At 34.9% G+C, this 22,107-nt stretch overlaps 1 protein-coding gene across 2 annotated transcripts in view; it reads right to left on the minus strand.

The window, feature by feature from the left end:
• Positions 1–482: 482 nt before the first annotated feature.
• Positions 483–22,107, minus strand: part of LOC138941729 (uncharacterized) — a 91,849-nt gene continuing 70,224 nt past the window's right edge. For both annotated transcript variants that reach the window (XM_070311604.1, XM_070311603.1), the window contains exons 3-6: positions 1,943–2,085; positions 1,746–1,860; positions 1,235–1,601; positions 483–1,050 (exon numbers count right to left, since the gene is read on the minus strand). In XM_070311604.1, coding sequence (XP_070167705.1) covers positions 537–1,050; positions 1,235–1,601; positions 1,746–1,860; positions 1,943–1,978 — 1,032 coding nt within the window. In that variant the 5' untranslated portion in view covers positions 1,979–2,085 and the 3' untranslated portion in view covers positions 483–536. The remainder of the gene's footprint in view (positions 1,051–1,234; positions 1,602–1,745; positions 1,861–1,942; positions 2,086–22,107) is intronic.

Raw genomic sequence — 22,107 nt, forward strand, 5'->3', positions numbered from 1 at the left:
AGAAATGCTTCGAAGCATTACATTAACCAATCAGAATAAAGAAATCTTTATTCTTTTTATCCTGATTGGTCAATCAAACGCTTCGAAGCGTTTTTAGCGTCTTCCCGACCGCAGCCTTATACCATCTATGTGAAGCATATAAAACTCATATTTAAAAAATTTTGCGCCATTTTTTAAATTTCCACGAATATCTCGTCAACGATTCGTACGGTCATTATACAGTTATTTCGTCCGTGATTCTCAAATCATGTTCATCTAATACCACGTATGTCAGCTTCTATTAAAGCTCGAGGACTCGACTTTTAAAATTTGAATCACAGCAATTTATATTTCAGTGTTTATTACAAGTTTCAAAGTTTTATATAATAAATTATATAAATATATGAAAAAGGCAAATGAAACAATTATAAATAAAAATACTTTCTTTACATTATATTTAGAAAAATACTTTCTTTACATTATATTTAGAAAAATATTTATTTCCTTTTAGCATATTATATCTACAAAAAATCTACAAACTAGCGTTTCCCATTATATCATTCATTTGACAAAGCACTTTCATTGTTTGCTTGATCTTCAATATATGTTCTTGTCACTATACACTTTGTCATATGACAATTACATGGAATATCGTGCTCTACTTCCTCTGCATCCAATAAATTTAGTTCTATATTGTAACGCCTTGGATTCGATACATCTCTTTTTAATTCCAATTTAAAGGCGATAGGTTCATTTTTTATCACTTCTATATCTTCAGGTAGAAAAATTGCAGTTTGTTTCCAATGTGTTGTCTCATCATGAGGTGCTGTAGATAGTTGTGAACCATCTGGGAATTCGACCGCAAACCAAATGCACATCCCTTGATAATTCCCATCCTTCTCACATACCGATACATAATCTTCTCCACCTAATAGATTTATTTCTTCTACAGAGATGCAACTTAAATCTAGCCAAGCAAGCAATTTTGCTTCTGCCAAAAGATTATTTTGATTTAAAAGTAGCACTTCTGGTTTCATTGATTTAATTTTTCTGTACTCTTTCCCAATACATCTAAATAAAAATTAAGTATATCGTTGAGTAAATATAATTTTTGAAATTATAAATATAAAAAAAGAGAATAAGAAAAAGAAAGGTAAATATATTACTATCTTTTAAATTTAAGAAATTAGACGTATGTGTGCTGCCATTACTTGCCGTGTCTTCTCTTTGTTATTTAAAAATAATATATAATTACCTCATACTGACTCCACATATATTGTCCCAAAAGTCATACATGGATGGTAACTGGCATGGTGAAGCGTACAATTTCGCTATGGATGGGAATAACAAACCATCCTTTCGTAAGAAGTTATCTCTAGCAAAAAGTACAGAATCTAACATTCCTTCATATACCAAATAAAAACCCATCCATTCTGAAACAATTATATCTACTTTCTCCAAACTATCCGGATGGATATCCTCTACCTTACTGTGAATTACTACAACTGTATCTTGTACATTATTTTCAATCAACACTTGTTCAATAGCCTTTGCCAACATACTTGCTTCCACTGCATATACTTTCTTTGCACCAATTTGAGCACAAAAAATTGATAATATACCTGCAGAAAAATATACATATGATCATAATACATAATATGTTATAATATAATGTGTCGGGGAAAGTAATATATGTATAATACTAGTATTTTTAATAGACAGTACATATTTGGTCATAACAAAAATTTAATAAGCTAATAATTTACCTAAGCCAGCACCAACATCCATCACTACTTTGCCCTGAAATTCTTTTTTCATATTAAAAATAGCATTCTTGTATTTTGAAACACGCGTTTTGTCGCTTAGCATTAGTTGATGAATCTAAAAATATGCATTTAATAAACATATACATACAATGAACATTATATATATAACTGAATATATATATATTTGTTTGACTTACATCGAGTTCTTTGTAGCTTTCAAAATATTGATCCATGATTTATTGATACAGATAACCTAAATAAAAATTATATATAAAATGATCCACACTTTTCTTCTTTTAATATTGCTAGTTATTTAATCTTTGTTTTTCTTATTCGATATCTGAAAAAATATATAAATCAAATATATATTTTATTAATTTTAAAAGAGGAGCAATTGTGGATTCTGACGTAGCAATTAAGCGGCGTCTACAATAGAAATTTTAAGCCCTAACCTTAAGAAATTGACTAATCACAGTCGAGTATTCTCCTCATACTTGATTGTGATTGGTCAATTTTTTAAGGCTTAAGGCTTAAAATCTCTATTGTAGACGCCGCATTAAGAAGCAAACGCTTGAGCTATAATTTATTAAAAAATATGAACTTCCAGCGCCAATTTATTTCCCTCCCTCGGTCGGTGAAGGAGGGATGGGAAACAATTGGCTGCGTTCAGCCATAGCATATGAAAATGTTTTTCGTTCAACAGAGGCTGCGGTCGGGAAGACGCTAGAAATGTTTCGAAGCGTTTGATTGACCAATCAGGACAAAAAGAATAAAGATTTCTTTATTCTGATTGGTTAATGTAATGCTTCGAAGCATCTCTAGCGTCTTCTCGACCGCAGCCAGAGAAAGTGCTCAGTCTTGTCAATTCTCGACGTTGATTTGTTGGTTCTAAAAGTAAAAGCCAATCACGTTCGAATGCTACTGAGCGGTTTTCTCTTAGTGTTTTCGATTGAACGGATTAGCAGCGCTGCCTGGGTATCCCCCCCCCCCCCAACCCTCTTTCACTTTTCTAATAATATCAGAAATTAGAAATTCTTACATTTATCACATTATATAATATGAAAAGGATTTATTACAATAATAATAATTTATTATAGATATAAATGTGTTGTATACAAAAATACGTTTTACTTTTAATATTTTCTTTTTTTTCTTCTGTAACTATAACATATACAAAATACATTCCTTTAGAATCAAAGAATTAATGTTATGAATTTAATTTTCTAATTTTACATAGAGACCCTCTAGAAAGAGATAGATATACGAATAGGCGCGCGTATGAAAAATTATATACAATATTCAAATTAAAGTCCATTAGATAAATGTACATATACTTTTCACAATTATAAAAAGAAATAATTATTATACAGAACGTTGCAAAAAAACTCAAGCCACAGGAGAACAATTTAAGGAAGGTGTGAATATAAATAAGGGATTGTTATAGTTTTAGGCAATGTAATTTCTCAACTTGGTCATGGTACTCCTGCAATATATATCGGATATAGAGATAGTAAACTAACAAGATTATTACAGGATTTCATGACTCTTATGATTGCTTGTGTCAGACCTGCTGGGTAAATATTTATAGCAATATTTATTTAATACAATTTCTCAGAATTTTAAAATTTTTGCTGTACTGTAGAAATTGTTGTGCACACGAGCGGAATCGAACCTGGAATCTTTCGATTACCAGCCTGCGACACTACGCCCGGCACCACGCATCGCCCACAACATGAAGAACTCGAAGCAAAGTCTAGTACGTTGCAGCAAAAATTTAGAGATACGACAGAGAAACTAAATTTAAATTTAGGAGAAATTGTCGTGCACACGAACGAGCGGAGTTGGGCTGAACAAGCTCGAGAAAAGATATTAGAAAAGACATTATTGGATGAACTTAATCGACTTTTACAAGATCTTAATGATTGTCCTGTGAAATTAGCAAAGAAAGATATAAAATGTATTAAAAGCAATATATGATAAAGGTAGAACGCCTCCTGATTAAAAATGTCTCGACTATAGGAGCAAACATAATAGTTTGCTACGCGCCTCATCTCGTTTTTCCTCTTCTCCTTTCGACAAGAACAAAAACATTTACATAGCGAACGCGGAAATGTACGACTTATTGTCGAAGGATAGACGCGTTTTATTACGGACAATTATTTGCGTACGCGTAGGCAAATATGCAACAATGCGATTTTATTAAATAGCCCGTGTCCTGCTTATGCTAATCGTACATCCCACGATTACATCAAAAATTGCCGATGCATGTCGGTGCGTGCGTTTTTTTTTCCATCCGCCTATAAAATGGCCACTTCGTTATATTGGGATTATGAGGAAATTTTGGATGCTTCATATACGAAGGAGAGGGAGGAAAGGGGGAACAACGGACATACGGCGTTTTATTGTGCGTAATGCATTATGTAAGCGTAGGAAAATTACACTAATTAGTAATTAATAATTTTTGCGAGTTTTAGGTTTAAAAAAAAAAAAGTTATCATTAATTAACGGTTGGAAGAGATTTTTCAAATTATAATTTTGTGCGAGATTGCGTGATAATTAGAATTATAGCAAAGCAAATTTACATCGTTTGATCAGTAAAGCTAAGCTCTTGTTCGATGTCAAAGAGAAATGCGCGAATTAATGAACATCTGACGCGTATATATCGCGTTAAAACGCGATAACTCTATATAATACTTAAATTGACACTTAGATTTATCTGAATTCGAATGCTTTTAGTAATCTCTCGCGATTTATAGCACGTTGTCGTAATTAACTAATTGCTAGCGAAGGTATTGTACATTATGCTGGTATTGGAGATTGGCAATAATTAACTACATTCAATCCATCAATTATGCGATTGTATTAGAGAAGTACGACAGATCACAATTGCATTTACATAAGCCGCAAAGTGCGGTAATTGTGCATAATCGCCAGATGGATAACGAGCATACGATTCGACTAATTTACACTTTCGTTACTCCCTAATGTGCTAATGTGGGATTGTTGTATATATTTAGATTTTGCGAAATGTAGAAATTTAAAAGCAGAGTTATATTCTTTACGCGGGGAGATATTCTCTGATATCTCGATCTCCATGTTATGCGTAATTACGTTATATTTATGTGTAACATATATTCTGAACTATCGTAATGTCGACATATAAAATATGCTTGTATCGGTATCGGGTCTTAAGTACTAATTAACAATATATTTGCATCAGTTTGAAATTTGCGCGGTAAGCTAGTCTATTCGGGACTTCGCGAGATATATCATCCTTTAGACATTTGTGCTGTCTAGGACTTTGCGAACCCCGTCACTTGAATCGCTGAGGAAAATTTAGTATATACGATACAAAAAAGTAAACATAAAAGTGCGAGAAAGAAAATTTGCTAAATTGTATGTGATTCATATAAATTCATCGATTGAGAAATATATATTTAAATATATTATTAATGTATTATCTCTGTTATCTGTACTGTAATATTTATCTTTAAAATCTTGCGAGGGAGAGATACGGAACTCCTGGAAAACAAGAATTATCATATTGACCCTGTTTTGTTATTATTGTAACTTAAATGCGTTTTATATCATTCTTTTTTTATTAATTTTTATCAATTCACAGATGTACAGAATCAGCTACAAATACTTTGTTAGCATTTTCATCTTGTATCGATATCTTCTGAGAATCTAAATAGTATCTCGTATGCATCATCTTGAGAAAATGTTTGACTTTCCCTGTATATAGGAGCGCGACCGTTCGATGGAACTTTGCGTTCGCGTAAAGAGACACACGTATTTTTAGATACACAGTGAGGACGGGAGGGTGAAGAAGAGTTTTACGTTATCAGAATGGTTAGTAGCGAGACCACAGCGGTTCACATTGATTTTCACAGGGGTTGAGATTCTTGAAGGCCACAGCTGCGAATGGAAGCTGCGGCCTTCAATTCTCACTCATTCACTTGATCCGATCCTTTCCGTTCGCATTTCATACCGCCTCGGCTTGTATTTTCCGTCTTTCTCCGCCCGCCGGGACGTCGCGTTCTCTCTCTTTTCCTTTCCACTCGCCTTTTTTTTTTATCCGCTTCTTCTTTCTTCCGTAACCGAGCACTCGACTTAAAAAATCCCATTCATTCGTATCCTAAGTTTTTTTTTTTTTTTTTCACAATCGCATTATTTTGCGAATTTCTTGAATAAACTGCAGATAATTATATGGATAATGATCTAATCTTCCGATAATTATATCGACTTATTTCTTTGAGTCTTTTATAAAAACTTTAATGATACATTTCTCTCTCTTGTGTATGATGCTTTCATGGATCGGGTTTTTTTCCGATTCGTTGCTTTGTTCAATTATGTGCTCTTATTTACATACGAGCATGCATGTAAATTGACATTTTAATTAATATATATATATGATACGCTTTGAGAGTAGACGCGCCAACGCGGTTTGATTTATTGAATTCATACGCAATAACATAGCAATTGTTAGGAAATGTTATACCGCAGATTGTATATTGTGTTATGCCGCAGTTCTATATATATCATAAATATTAACTATATATGTGCATCGATTTCCAATCATGTGAAACTGTTTGTTTTCACAAAATGAAATATTGTCATTAGTCTTTAATGAATTAGATGTAGATATTTAGAAAAAAATATCACGCATAAGTACTGAAAAAAAAGGAACGTGTTTCTTTAATAAATTATATATGTAAGCTTTAGAATATATTATAAATAGATAAGAAAATTTGATTTTTCCGTTTTTCTCGATTAAATCTTATTTTGATATGATTTTTAATTTGACTTAACGATTAAAAATATTTTTTAATATTTAAAATTAATAAGCGCCGTCAAGTTCTCATTTAAGAGAAAATCTCAAAGAATGTAAAATGAAAAGAGCGCGACAATAATTGCAAAATATTATATTGCGTACGTATAATACTGTAGTTTACTGTAACATTAATATTTTAATAGCGGCGATCAATTTACTTATTCTTTTCCTTCATTATTTCAACGAGAAAATCTTACCAAAGGTGAATATATTAAATAGCGCTAAAATGTTGGCATGCAAAATTGCCCAACTGCCGTTTTATCGATTTTTCCACGGTCAGACGCTAATTAAAGTTTGCTTATATTTCCCACCAAACCAATTTCACATACAGCTTCTAATTAGCGGCTAATGACGTGACGAACAATGTCGACGAAACCGTGAAAAGAATGGATTTAAAAAAAAAAGAGAGACAAAAACAAGCGCAGAACAATAGCACCAGCGAATGATGGAGCAAGGAAATTTCACGATATCAGTAATGTCACTTATTTTTGCCGATTAACCTTCCGCGACGAATAATAATGTTCTTCTCCAGCGTAACGGATCGGTGATCGAGGTACAAAGACGGTGACCTGACTTTAATAAAATTTCCTAGAGTATTTATCGACACGGAATTGCTGGCTAAAACCGGGAACCACACACTTCCATCCGGTCCGCTTCTGCTTAAGCGTCAACAAGAATCGGCGATGCGCCGTTAATTCCAGACGCCTGCATCGGTCGTGAACGAAACCCACCAGCTTCCACCTTGTTATTTTTTCAAGATTAAATTTTCCAACACCGCGATGATCTTCGTCCGTAATTTTCTCCATATAATGTGTGTGTGTATGCTTGTGCGCGTGTAATTATTTAATAATATTTGCAAAATATGATTATTCTCTGATAAAAGAGAATTCTTTTCCTCTTAATTTTTCCTCGTTAAATACCGATTACTGCCCTAAACTGGGCAAAATGCATGCAAAATGTACACCGCCGAGGTTACATAGGCGATGAGTGGCGTTAACAGCAGGTCTTTAATTAAGTTTTTAATTTATTTTTGATTCTCTCGCAGAAAATCAGTACACCGGCGTTAATTCGAGAGGCACTTGCATAAAATGCTTCCTAGGTATTTATTTGCGCTTCCTCTGAATACGTCAATATGATATGTTAAGGGTAACTGCAAATTACTCGTTTACTAGTTTATTTCTTGTCGAATTAATAAAAAGAGATATCGGTGTTGAAGGGTTTATGACTTCTGTGCCTGTTTCGATATAAATTGCAGTTTTATATTTAATACCAACATTTTTCTGTTTTATTCATAGTATTTATTTTCATCCCTAACATAGACACACCGTGAAAATGGCAAATTAATAAATTCAATTAAAAACAACACATTTCATAATTTTACTCAATACAATAAATTGCGATCTCCGGTTCACAGATAAATTAGAAAAATATTTCTCAACCGATACTTTGCTTTTTGCCCGTGTAAAATTATATATTTTTGTTAGAAACTTTTATTAATTTTAGAAGAACCTATCGAGATAACATCTACATCTTCCTTAAAATGCGCATAAATGCAATGTGCATAATTGCGCGATAAAGTATTTTAATGGTCCACGAGTAGTGGATGACGAAAGTTAATGCGGGCAGTGGAAAAGGCGCATTGATGGTCGGCCGAGTAGAACAAGTCAGACGACAAGTCAGTCGTATACCTACACTTGTTAGTAGAAAAGTCGTTCGCGTCAGACAATATCTATCTGCTGGCGAATCGTGAGTCTCAACCGTGGTCAATCGGCGGTAACAGTTGTTCGTTCCACCACATGTGATACATATTGGCGCTTCCTTCCTGTCTTACGGCCAACCATGTCACCAAGTCACGTCTCCATACGCCGAATGTCGAATTCCAATCGTGCAACTTGAACCGATAATAACTTCCGTTTAATCCGACTAAATTTTGTATTTTATTTATTCTTGGTTAAAAATATGATAATAGTTGCTCTATAAATATTAGAAAAAGTATAGAATGTATGACTTTTAAGGAAAAAATTGAAACGTGTATGTGTGAATTGAATGATTCATCGATGATTATTCTGAATATATTTTTAACCACGCCGGTTAAGAGATTGATATTCCGCTGTTTAGAAAAGATTTCCTTACCTAGCTTATATGTCGCAAGTCATATAAAAATTACAACGCATTACGTTTTAATGTCACAGTGCCCCCGTTTCCATTCGCATCTCGTCGCGATCTTTTTGCGCCGCACTCTCGACGACGACGTCGCTTGCTTATATTCGTCGAATATATTTTCTAGACTTCGGCAGAACGACGTCGCGCGCATATTGCGCCGTTCTGAGTGACGAGAGAAAATATAAAACTTGCGACGTAGCGCTGGATAAGCGAGATGGAAGGCTGGGAATTCGAATTAAGGAGAGCCTGTTAAATTCTTATCATGGCTGGTGCAACGTGGGGATGAATACGGTGCGTTATAAGCTCACATCATGTTTCATGGTGTATTTTAATCACTGTCCAATATCTACTTAAAAACTATAAGACGCGTTGTATAAACTGGATATACTCGTATATAATATGTATATCTATTTTTAATTTAGGGAGCAGTTAGTAGTTAATACAAAGGGGCATGCTTTTGTCTGTCTTTCTTATTTTATGTCTCAGCAAAAATATGACGATTATTCAAAGCATCTGGATTGATATATATGATTAAGAAAAAATCAGAGGCAACTAAGTTTTTACACGTTTATGTTGTACAAAGTTTATTTATAAACTGGCAAATGAGAGCAAAATTGCAGGGAACAATCCAGTGCAACGACGCTGCGTTCTCAAACTTTCAAATTAATCGGGCTTTCGACCGAATAACATTTATTCCATTATCGCCGACGTATTTGTAATTCAAATTCCGGTCCCCATGCACAGAAACGCGCGGGTGATCCCATCAGCATCGCATCGCAATGGAAAATCAATCGTCCTTACGAGAGAGATGCGGGAATTTCAATCTGTTAATAAGATCGTGAACATACGTCACACATTAATTCTAGTTTCGACGTAAGCTCGATTAAAATAAATTCGGAAACGAACGAAATTTAATTTATCATTGCAATCTTTACGATTATGTATGTATGTAATATGGGTTGTAATATGTACGCAAATCTTCTTTGTCATAAGAACGATTAATATTCTCATTACTCGGCAATCAATTAATTTTTTATTTAAATGGTTTTTTTTCTTCTATTTCTTACAGCAGTATTTTTTGTTATTTAAATTTTCAAGCTATTATGTAATAACAAAAATGCTTAATCAATCAATTGTCGCTAAATTTGCTAAGGATAAGAGGGATTGGTTTATTTAAAATAAAAAAAATTAGATTTATTTGCTTGAGATTGCATCATCACAAAATCCTACATTAAGTTGCTTAATTATATCAAGTCAAATTTTGTGAAATAATCCAATCATATATAGCAGACATTTACGCAAACTATTAAGAAAAGATTTTGTGGAAAGATTTTTGAAACCGGAGAAAAAACCTGTTTTATCCAAAATTAATAAACTACATCCCAAACTCTGCGGGCTAGAGAGTAAATGAACCATGCATTAAATATACAAGATCATGAGAACATTATCCGTGTTACAAAAATTCAACCTTTAATTCATCAATCAGTAAGAGAAAATGTTTCGAAGAAACCAACTCCATAGAGAGCACTATCCTCTGCGGTGTCTAACCCTCGATTGGATTAATCGAAACTTTTACTTATCCCGAGCCCCAAAGCGGGAGATTTTTCTACCATTGGGAATAGAAGCTTTATTTCACGATTCTCTCTCAGTGGTGCGGACTGGCGCAAAATTTTCTTCGAAAATGAGATGGAAAAAGTTCCAACAATCCAGGAGACGATAATTAAAATATATAATTGCATATTTTTAGTACGAGTATCCCTATTTGTTGCTATCATAGTCCCGTTGGCCATGATAAATACGAGACTTCCGGTTTCACCAGAGGAGAATGGATCGGCGCGAACGAAATCGTAAGACTTCCGAACAGCTTTATCCGAGCTTTCCCGAGAATCGGATCGTCGAACGGATCTCGGCGCGCGAGAAACGCTTATCCGATTACTATTCCGATCATTTATCCAACCGTTTATCATGAGATTGTCCGTCCCGTTCTTTTTACAAGGGGAAAAAAAAAGCGGATGCGCGAGGATTGCGTCCATCGCACCGTTCCGGCCTAATAAAACTTTACTTATTAAACGTCCTGGTCCATCGGTACGAAACACGCGGATCGACGCGATTCGGCTATCGAATTGCGGGATCGCAATTAATCATATCTCAAAACGCGACAATCGAAAATAAATTAATCGTACATTTTGTCCCATGCCAATTTATAACTACTTTATTACAGCGGTATCGCGGAAAGAAACCTGTTTGGATTACTTGCGCGATGCTATTTGAGGTAAACTGGCTGCAGCTGTCGTCCGCTTAAGAGATGCGCCTTGATTAAAGAGGGATGAGATGTGCTATTCGCGACAAAATTCGACATAAACGTAGAAACGATCGAATTAGAAGCTCATAAACTCGAACGGCCGATAAAGATATGTATGGTGTCCAGTATAGCAGTTCACTTTAATTCACATCTACTTGTGAAACGCTGATAATTACTTACATAACTCTGAGCATGAGTTTCACAATCTTTTATATACTTATTTCTTTCCCGTAAAAATCTCTATGAGAATCCATCTAATCTTTTTTATCACTGTCTCTCTCTCTCTCTCTCTTTCCTACGAGCTTCGGCTATTTGAAGAAGGGATTCCGTTATATCGTATGAGAATGTAAGCTGATGGAATTCTTGCTTCTTCCTCTTCACGATTACGTTTTCGTTTTCTTCCAACATAATTGGATAATCGGCAAGCTGTCGGAAAAGTGTCGATCTCGTCGCAACCCCTTTAGAACTTTTATTTAAGAAATCCTCTTAACGTCTTTTTTCAAGATCAAAAACTCTAAATTATTGAAATATCCTGCGCAATGTAGATTGAGACATTTAACATATCACAAATCGCATAATATTTAAGCTAAAATTACGTTTAAGATAGATATAAAAAAACGTTGACACGTTGAACGTTTTACACTTCGAGCAGATTTCGATCGGGGCAATATTTTTCGATATTGAATTAAGAGTGTGAAGAGTGCATTGTATTCCGCGAATATGATCAAGCCAAATCTTATATGAGATACGATCACGTTGTCGTTTTTTTGGATACAATTCGATCCCGCATTGTCGTAAAATTTTCAATCGCGAGGATTCGCGTGGGGTAACGTCGAATCCGTTACGTGACGTATCTTCTCCGGCCACTCTCAGGGCTTATATTATATAGGCGCGAACGAATGTAACGACTCGCTTGTCAAATCGCTAGTCATTTCCCTTTTAAAGTTTTCAGCCGTTATCCGGTACGACATCGACGAAATTTCTGCCGATACGATGATGAAAATTTAAGAATGATCCCGGTAGGCATATGATGATAAAGGCTCCGATGAGGACTACAATCTTTATTGATATATATATAGTGTGGCTCTCGAAGAAAATGCGAGGGCGAGTAATTCAGGTAGCATTCAGAAGCGGGGTGAAAAATTAATAATAAATAAGGCAACGGAGTGGACGTGTATTTTTTTCGAGTTTTCCGAAGAATTCAACGCGATTTTCTCGGAAAGTAATAACGAGAGAGCGCGTTTCGATAATGCTTGATTGAATATCGCGCAGTCAACGAGATGTCTGAAATAATTAATCGTATCATTAATGTGACAACGAGACTCGACTATTGAAATTTATTGTAGAACAATAAGAATAACAAGTTACGGAAATAATATCGGCGATAAAATAAATTCGTGGTCAGACGTAACATGTGCGCAAACTATCGTGTTCAGCACGTGATTAGGAACGTAAAGTTCGAGCCACGAAATTGGCGGAGGAAGGAGGCATGAGAAATTACATGTTTTAGGATTCGTGAGATTCCTTCTCCACGATCAAATGTTCAAGAATATCGCTTGGCTCATCACACGTATATACGTGAAGTAGCTTCCAAACGCAGGGAGCTTACGATATTTCTGCAATATATTGCATCAATATTTTCTCTTTTCTTCGACGTTTTAATCATGAGAGATAGGTAAACCGCGGAAACAGCTTCGTAAAGCGAGAGATTTTGTGTAATCCAAAGAGCGAACACGATATAAATAGCTTTGAAATTTAGATAATATACACACACACATATATATATATATATATGTATGTATGTGTAACTAAAATTTATATTAATTACCTATATAACCTATAAATATTTTTTTACTTGCAATAATAATAAAAAGTTTATTTAATCTACTTTCTTTTAATAAAAGTTGAGAATATTTCCATATTACGAGAGATAGTAACATTTATTCTCTGCTTCTGAAATTGGAATAGTATACTTATGGGGGAACAATCCTCTTTTGACTTTTATGAAAGAGAAAAAACTTTGTACATATTTTTTCTCTCTCGCTCTTTAAATCCTTTGTTCTTTATCTATTTATACAAAGTATAAATTTATACAGATCATTTTTAATTGCATTGCGATAAGCATTTGTGTAAAATGACTAAAAAATAATGGAAAATATAATTATGAGAGGCTAAATCGTATTCTATACAATTTTAGAATATTAACTATGACAAATCATTAACGCAATAATATTAATAGTCGACAGTTCTCTTCTCTAGTCCGCTGTTTTTTCAACGTATTTTGTTAATTGGCATAATAATTATTTCGCGGCTGAATCATTTTAAATTTCGCTAATTTTCAAAGCGAGCAGTGCTCCTCGACGTACGTCAAAGTTTATCCTAGTGCTAGTTTCACGATATCATGAGCGAAGCATGAAATTAGTGAGTGCCTCTCCTTCGCTCTATCACGTTGCACTCACGACTAAAAAATTTTCGAAATATCGTGAGTGACATACGATGATAGTGGAACGCGCGTGTTGTAAGCAGCTCTCATGTCGAGCGGTCGCTTCGTCACTTCGTCGCGTTGAATTTCGTTAAAACCCTATCGTTGAAACGGATCGGTGGAAAGTCTTCCAACAGTTTAATCAGCATGCGATGGATGGTTACAATTTGTCATTCCGTCAATCATTAAAGATTCCGTCACAGCAAACATGCTTAAATGGAGGTCGACTTATCTGTCTCTTCCATTCTTTTATCTCTGCATCTGCTCTCTTTTATATTTTCTATTTCTTCGTATTTCTTGTGTTTTTCCGCTGCTTTTCATTGCGCTTCGCATTTTCATCTTTTTTTTTTTCTCCACGTAACTTCTGATCCAGCTGTCTCTCTACTTCTCACTTGATTCAAGTCTGCTGTGTTGTATAGCCTCCTCTATCCAACGTTATTTCTTCTAAAGATGATATGAGTGACAGCGAGAGAAAAAGGTCAACGAGGCCACGTTTCATTCCGCGTCGTAATTAAAAGTCTTTTCCTTGCATATTAGGAAATTATGTCGTAAAAGATTGCATAATGCTTAAAATTTTTTCATGCGTATACTTCTTAATTACAACAAACTAAAGCAAGTATTTCTGGATAATGATAATATACATTAATGAAAATGTGCGTATACTGACTTTGCGGAGAAAGAGGATTATTTAATCACATAATATATTTATTTTTATGAAAATAAATTTTCATTGTGTTCATCGTGTTTACAATTTACAATTTAACGGCCAACATTATATGTGCGTATTATCTTAAGCGTGATAAAATATTTAGGAATTTTAAAACTATTTTTTTTTTTTAATTAAAATTCATTGTCATAAAATTATGCAGCGCAATAGTTCAATTCAAAATAGAATATCATTATTCGAGATCTTTTTTTTTTTTTTTTTTTTTTTTTGCGAGCATTACGAGAGAGATTGTGCTGTCTCCCTTGTTCGCACTTTACTTTGACTTTACAATTGCCTTTTCCCAACGGCGATATTTTTCATTCGCGCTTCTTTTTCACAAATTTCACAAAGTAACGAAGTATCAATAGAGAATAATTGCCCGTGCGAATGCACTCGGGGAAATTCTTCTCCGAATCAACGTAGACATCGTCCAAGTTTAAAGAGGCACTCGAGCTTTGCGGTCGACGTTAATCTACTCCCCTTTGCGTTTCACGTCTGTCGCTTTTTCTTGCCACCGTAGCGGCCACGAACCAACTCTTTTTGTCTGTCCAGAACGAGATTCAGTTGGGAATAGCGTCATCCGTCCCTAGAAAATCCACCCGGATCAGTTCGTCTGTCAAAGGAAGATTTTCTGAAAAGTTCCAATTACGGTGAACGACGGTATAGGAACTGCGGTGGGTCCCCATGCCTCGGGCAACAAAACTCTGGCGAATTGTAATTATTAGTGGCAAAAAGAAATTGAGCAAAACTTGGAAACTTTGACTTCTGTTAACGAATGTTCGTTTATACGCGAGGAAAAGTAATCTAAAAATATCTTTTTAAATTTGTCATAATTTTTAAAAATTTCTAGATATTATTTCTATATTTTATATTTTTAACTTATAATGGATTTTTTTTCATTTGAATCTACTATTTCGAAAAATATAGTGATATCATTTTCTAAGTATTTTTCTGTTATATATCACATTTAAAAAAAAGAGAAGATTAATTATATCATATTTTTATAAAAAATAAGTAAATAATGTAATATACGCGAAAGTAATATACTGAAAAATAAAATAATATATTCCTCTTTCTTCTTTTAAATTGTTTACATTTTGTTTATAATGGAAAATATCGAAAAATATAATTCGTCACGTTAGTAAAAACAAAGCTAATAATCGCTAATTATTTACGAGAGAAAAAATAGAACTTTAAAGAAATAATGAAATGTTGAATGGCTGCGAATGGTGTTTGGCCGAATATAGAGATATAGATTCTTGTTGACTTGTTTTCCATGGAAAAGTACCTGGTCGATTTGCTTGTACTACCGACTTGACTGATGCTACGTATCCCAGGAGAGTTTTGCGTAATAGAAAACGAGAGAACATAAACATCGCTTATCGAATATAACGGAGAGAAAATATTATCAAATATTGAATTTTATGTGTGCGTGTGTGTGTGTTTGTGAACTCTGTTCTTTAATAAGTAATAAAAAACTATATAAAATAAATTAGAAAAAGAATTATAATGCGATCAACATTATGAGCATATCTATTGAATAAAAAGATGATTTTTGCTTTGAAAAATTTCCTATAAATTCTTTATCCAATTTTAAATAATCTTAATTATTCTCTTGGAGTATTCATAAAAAATTTTTTGTATCTTTCATTCGCATCTCTTTAATATATATTATGCAATATTATATTATATTATATATTAATACATATTAATTAAAAATAATTAAAATTAATTTTTATTCTTAGTATTCTTAGTATTTTATCTTAGAATCTTAATTCTTTATCAAGTATTGATTATATATATATATATATAGTAACTATCCCCCTGTTCTCTCTATTTTGAGAGATTGAGATTAAAATTTGTGTGAAACATGTATTGTTATAGATTTGTAAAAAATTTGTAAAGCATCAATAATCACTCTACGTTTGATAGAAATAAGTTAAGTTAAGCTAATTATTGTGAATTAAGCGAATTAATCTAACTAATCGATACTCGTGCGAACATTCTCTCTCGCGTAACGAGCGAGAGGAAAAGCACCGATGTATGTAGCAAGCTTTGAGCTGCTATCAACCACCGTTTCAATATTGGTCTCTCATCACCGTCCGAGCGAAAGTTGAACGCCTTATTCACAAATATCGACTTCATATGCGAGCGTATTATATCCATCGCTAGAGCGCGCAGGATAAATACTCGTTTCACAAGGAGCGGTCTGCAAATGGAGAAGAACTGAAAGGGAACAGAACAAACATTGCTTCGGCGTACGTAGCAAAAAAAAAACCAGAGAAAAAGAGAAAGAAACGAGAGTGATATTATTAGATCAATCAAAATCGAACGATATGCGATCGGCTGACAAGACATGAAAAAACAACATATATTATTAAACATATCTTATAAAAAATATATTACTATCTATAATTTTTACTTTTTTTTTTTTTCCATGTATCAACACACAGTTTAATTTAAATGCTGTATGTACTTTTTTAATAACGCGATTTTGTATAGATAGGAAAATGATTTATATTTTTTGGAGCACCTCAGTGGATAAACAGAAAAAAAGTATACCAATCCTTATTCTGCCTAGCTCTCACGATTCTCCGCTGGCTAAAACTTTTTTAATGAATATGAATCGCGCGATTGGAAATATTTTCCAATAATAATATCTTCAAACTTAGGCAAAAAGAGATAGAGAAAGAGAGAGAGAGAGAGAGAGAGCCTTTGTAGTAAATTTAAGCATAATTCGCAATATAAACTGCATATAATTTGGAAATGTGCAAATCTGAGTTTGAAACATTTCAAATCAAGTTTAAAGAGAGTCGAATATAAATTCACGCTAAGCCGGATCCTCAAAGCTGCATTATTTTGACAATGTAATAAATTGATTCCACATAGTTGAATCGTAGAGAAAATCTACGGCAAGCGCGTAAGTAAAACGGGTAAAATGTGCCCTTTTACGCGTATTTGCAGAAATCGAACTCGGTGTATTCAGTGAAGTGGTTTCTATGCCAGACGACGACGTTTGCGACAAATTTACTTGGACGACATAGATTTTTTTTTCCAACTCCCCTATACGTGCGCCACCTTTATCGCCCGTTACTCATGAAGGAGCTGATCGAGATACGATGAATCAAATGAATCGGCGGCGCCGAGACGTAACGCTACGTTGATTTCCATTTGTGTGTGCGAACGCCTCGACATATTTCCACCAAGATTCCGCGAATATGTGGGAGAAGCCGCGAAATAATCGTCGTCAATCTTCGCGATACAAAAATATCGAATATTGAATTTGATATGATAACAAATTTATATGACTTTGAGAAAATTGTTATTTCTTGAACTATACAGTTATTATCGAAGGCCCAAGGGATTAAACTACATAGATTTATATTTAAACGTATATAAAAATTTCCAACAACCTAAACTTTATAAAACTGATTATAAACTATGAAGAATTGTAAAAGTTTTATATTATACTGAGAGAAACTTTTATATTCAAAGTGTATAAGGATATGAAAAAATAATGATTCGAGATAAAGGAGAGGTAGAAGAAGAAACTTTTTATTTTAAAGGGTCACGAGAAAGGGAAATGTAATTTTTCGCGAAATTATTTAATTTCACTCGAAAACTGCGACGTATATTTTACCCTTTCTATTTTTGAGCGCCAGTCTTGATCACCCTTAAGACCGATACCGCCCGAGCGAGATCAGCCTCATCGATATATCTTCGATATTTCTGGGATGCACGAGATGTAGCTGTTTGTCAAGGCACCGCTTACAATGCCGATGAAGAAAAACAAGAACAGAGAGGGATGCTCTTAATCAAGAATACACGTCTCTTTAGAAAGGGATAGCGGGGTATTCTTAGAACGCCGAGAGGTAGTTGTCTCTCGGTACTAGAGTCTTTACCGGGAATTATTGATGCGTCGGTTACAATAGAAACTGCCTCTAACTATACCTGTAACTCCACATAATGGATAGTCTCCGGGAAAGAAGCTTTTCCACAAAGCTTCTAAACAACAGAGCGAAGCGTTCAATGCAATCGGACGTATTTCTGTCGCGAATAAATCAAGAGATGGTTAAGTGATTAACGCAAGTAAACGAATTTTCCGCTAAAAAATCGTCAATGCTCACTTTATGGAACATGTAAAACGCATTTCTATTAATTCTCGTCAAGAAATACAGAACTTTATTCGAAAATCCAATCGATCGCTAATATATGTATATGTTTATCTGCCTCTGTATTTTATTAAATTATGATAACGTGCATTATTAGATATGCATAATTTTGCGCTTTTAATTGAAAATTATTCCTAAATATACATAAAAGTCTTAGTACAGCTAAAATCTTTAATGCGTTGGCTATGTGTTATCGAAATTTGTAAAAATAAGAAAAATTCATCTATAGAGCAGCACGCTTTTTTACAGCATTCATTTAAAGTAAATAACGATCGTGTGAATTTTTGATCCTTAAAAATATAATTTAATGCTTTTACATATTTTAAACGATACGATACTTCTCTGCAGCATCGTAGGGCGCTTCGGCAAAAAACGCATCGCATTCGCGTTTTAAAAAAGAGCAATGCGAGAATCGAACGTTGGAAATGATCGTACGTGCGCATAAAGCCAAGAAGCATCCCTGAGCCCTTACCGTGCTCTTTCCCATCCCTCTCCCATCATTAGTCTGTATGTACTTTGCGAGTGGCTCCTAATTGCGAGCGCGATGCTCGACGAGGAGCGATCGATAGATCCGACCTAGGGCTCCTATACCGAGCTCCGCTGAAAAATGAATCCACCCTGGACGAGTATAATTGGAACGATGTATGATTAATCGATCGGTTTAGACTCGTCGACGAATCGTAGACAAGCTCACTGGTAACTCGTTAATTACCATAGGACTTGTAACGGATCACCCGCGTCAAGATAGGAGACGCGATTAAGCGACCTTCGTGGTAAAGATTAGAAATGTTGCAGAATTCTTCTTAGTCAGATATAATGTCAGGCAATTGATCGATCGCAAACGCAAGGCGTGTTAGTTCGCGACTGTAGTTATATCGCATCGCGGAAACAATGTTTCGATAAAATACAATTACATCGCGATCCGATCAAGCACAACATACGTACATACGTATATAGGCACGCGCGCGTTGCAAGTGCAACGACGCCTTACACGAGCGATACTTTAGAACGGTAAGCGCCTCGCTTGAATCTACCGATTGTTTTTCACGCCCGTTGCATCGCGTTTGTGCACGAAATCGATGTATCTCTCCGAGCATCGGTGCATACGCGAATGCGAAATGAAAAACTCGCAAACTCGCGATGGTGTTGGGAGATAATTGCTTTTACCGTCACTCGGTGCTAACAATAATATTGTCTTCTCGAGAGTTGCCTTTCACGCGGAACGGTAGAGAGAGAAGAGAACGCTCGCACACACTTTATTTATCTGATATTTCGAAATAAACTTACGAGTGCAGCTATACAAATGTAGCTGCGTTTATTTCGCTTTAATTTCACTCTATTTTATTTCGCGCTTTGTTATTAAACAAGCGTCGCGCAAGAAATTACAGCGCGTAATCCGGCTGTTGTTAATCATGTTTCTTATTTAGTTTCTATTATATATTCTAGCTTTATATTCTAAAAGTATTAATTTTTATCCTTTTATTATATGAAAAAAAAATTTACGCACAATAATTATAAAATATAAATATTGTAATAAATTAAAATTTATGTCGATTAATATTTTAATAATTAAATTTTCTATCGAAACAAAATTTGACTTGATCTATCATATTTATTCGTCGCTTTAAAAAGTGTAGCCCCAAAAAAATTTTTAATTTCAATTTTTTCATAATTTGAAAGCAATTGAGATTCTTGTTAGGTAATTGAGATTTTTGTAAAAAAAAAAATAAAAAAAAAATAAAAAAAAAATAAAAAATATGTTAATATATATTTAAATATAAATGCGCGCGTGATATACCGATTTTAAAGTTCGCGCAGAAATTTTACGTTGACAAGGCATCGCAGTGGAAGAGAGAAGAGAAGAACGAAATGTAAAGGAGAAAGGAGACAGGTGAGCGTTATCTAACGACACTTTCATACTCTGAGTCAGCTTCTCTCTCACACGATTCCGCTGATAAAACTTTCTTCGTGAATATTTTACAAGCTGATCCAAGTGATACAACCATCGGCCAACGATGCATCATCGCCGACGCTTTTCCACGAATATCCTTGATCGAGAACGGCTCGATCCTTTCCCTATTCTTAATCCGTGTCGACAGGAGTCCGCGGCAGAATGGCGCTATCCTCACATACGGGCTTAGATATACATACACGATTCCCCATATGTTCAAGTCTTAGGCATATATTGTACATAGATTAAAGTATACACTATTAAGGGCACTTAAACCCGATTAGAAACGCATATTTGAGTAGTATAAAGTATAAACGGTGATGAGAGAAAGAGAGAGAGAAAGAACAACAAGTCTGTTTCTAAGAATACATTTAAATAATCAATTGAAAGAATAGGATCTTGTTCTTCATGATAATATTTTATATGGATTCACATAGAAATGCATTTATAATATGTGTTTGTAAATGTATCTGTGATATATAAGATATATTATTATGGAAAAATAAAATCCCATTTATTTTAATGAAATTAATATATTAAAAAAGGGAAAAAATATAAAACTTTAAATAAATAGAAAATCAGGTGACAGTAATCTAATGAAAAATATATAGAAACATAATCTTCATTTTTTAATTTCGAAAATATTCGAGAAAGATGCACGCGTGTGTTCGTATCTTTACGGATTGATAATCATGTCGCACGTAGAGGACGCATCGATAATGTAAGACATTCTCTGTATCTTTTATCAAAACTTTCAACGGCGCCTGATACGAATGTGTGTACATAGTACATATCGACTCTTTTAGTTTCTATGTAATCACATTCTTCTTACAGCGTTGTATATAGTTTACTCACGTCATCGCGCAACTTCTTTCTCACCGTGTACCGACTTGCTTCACTTCATCGTGTTGCTCGCTCATCCCTTTATCCACCTCGCTCTCTCGTCTATTTGTTTTATATCTCATCGCATCGAATCTAAAGCTCCGTGACGTATGTTTGACACACGAGTGACACACGAGATATCTTCCGTGAAGATATAGTTGTCTTCTTTCTTCCGACTCGTCTCCGTTTAATCGACACATTTCTCCGATGACCAGCGTCTTACGCTGCTGCATACTTTCTTTCTTCCGTTCACGTTCTGCCTTGTACGCTACGCTCTACACCCTGTGCGTCTCGGTTTCTCCGGAAGATTTTTTAAATCATCCCATCTCGCTTCGACCGATGCTCGCCTTTGTTGTCTCTTTCTATCAGCTGTCTCCATCGTCATCGCTGTCTCCGTCTCATCAGCATTCTCTACTCTTGTTTTATCTTTATCGTGCCTTTGCACGCACTTCTTCGCCTTCCCCCTTTCACCCGATTCACTCCCCATCTTTCACCTTCCTGATTTCGTATCGTCTCGCTTCAACCATCGTGCATCCGTCTCTGTTTTTCCAACCCTCTCTGTCATTGTCCTTTTCCTTCTCGTCTCAACCGTTGCGAGTGTCTCTCTTCAACATCACTCTTCGCCCCGTGTCCTCTTTCTTCAACCCTCGTTCTCTCTCTTCATCTATCATTCTCCCCGAGTTCTACCCTCTCTCTCTCTCTCTCTCTATAGCTATCTCCCACCAACCCACACACACCCTCCACCGTCGTCAAGCGCCGGTTCCGTGCGGATTGGTCCTGCGCGCTAGGGGATGCTGCGAGATAATCGCATCCTCTCGCCCCTCGTCTAACCAACCCCCGCAAGACACCCCGCATCGAGGGAAGCAGCAG

The sequence above is a fragment of the Polyergus mexicanus genome, unplaced genomic scaffold (assembly GCF_030449975.1).
Source record: "Polyergus mexicanus isolate NDT 795.1 unplaced genomic scaffold, iyPolMexi1.0 SCAF_20, whole genome shotgun sequence".
Classification (NCBI taxonomy): Eukaryota; Metazoa; Arthropoda; class Insecta; order Hymenoptera; family Formicidae; genus Polyergus; species Polyergus mexicanus.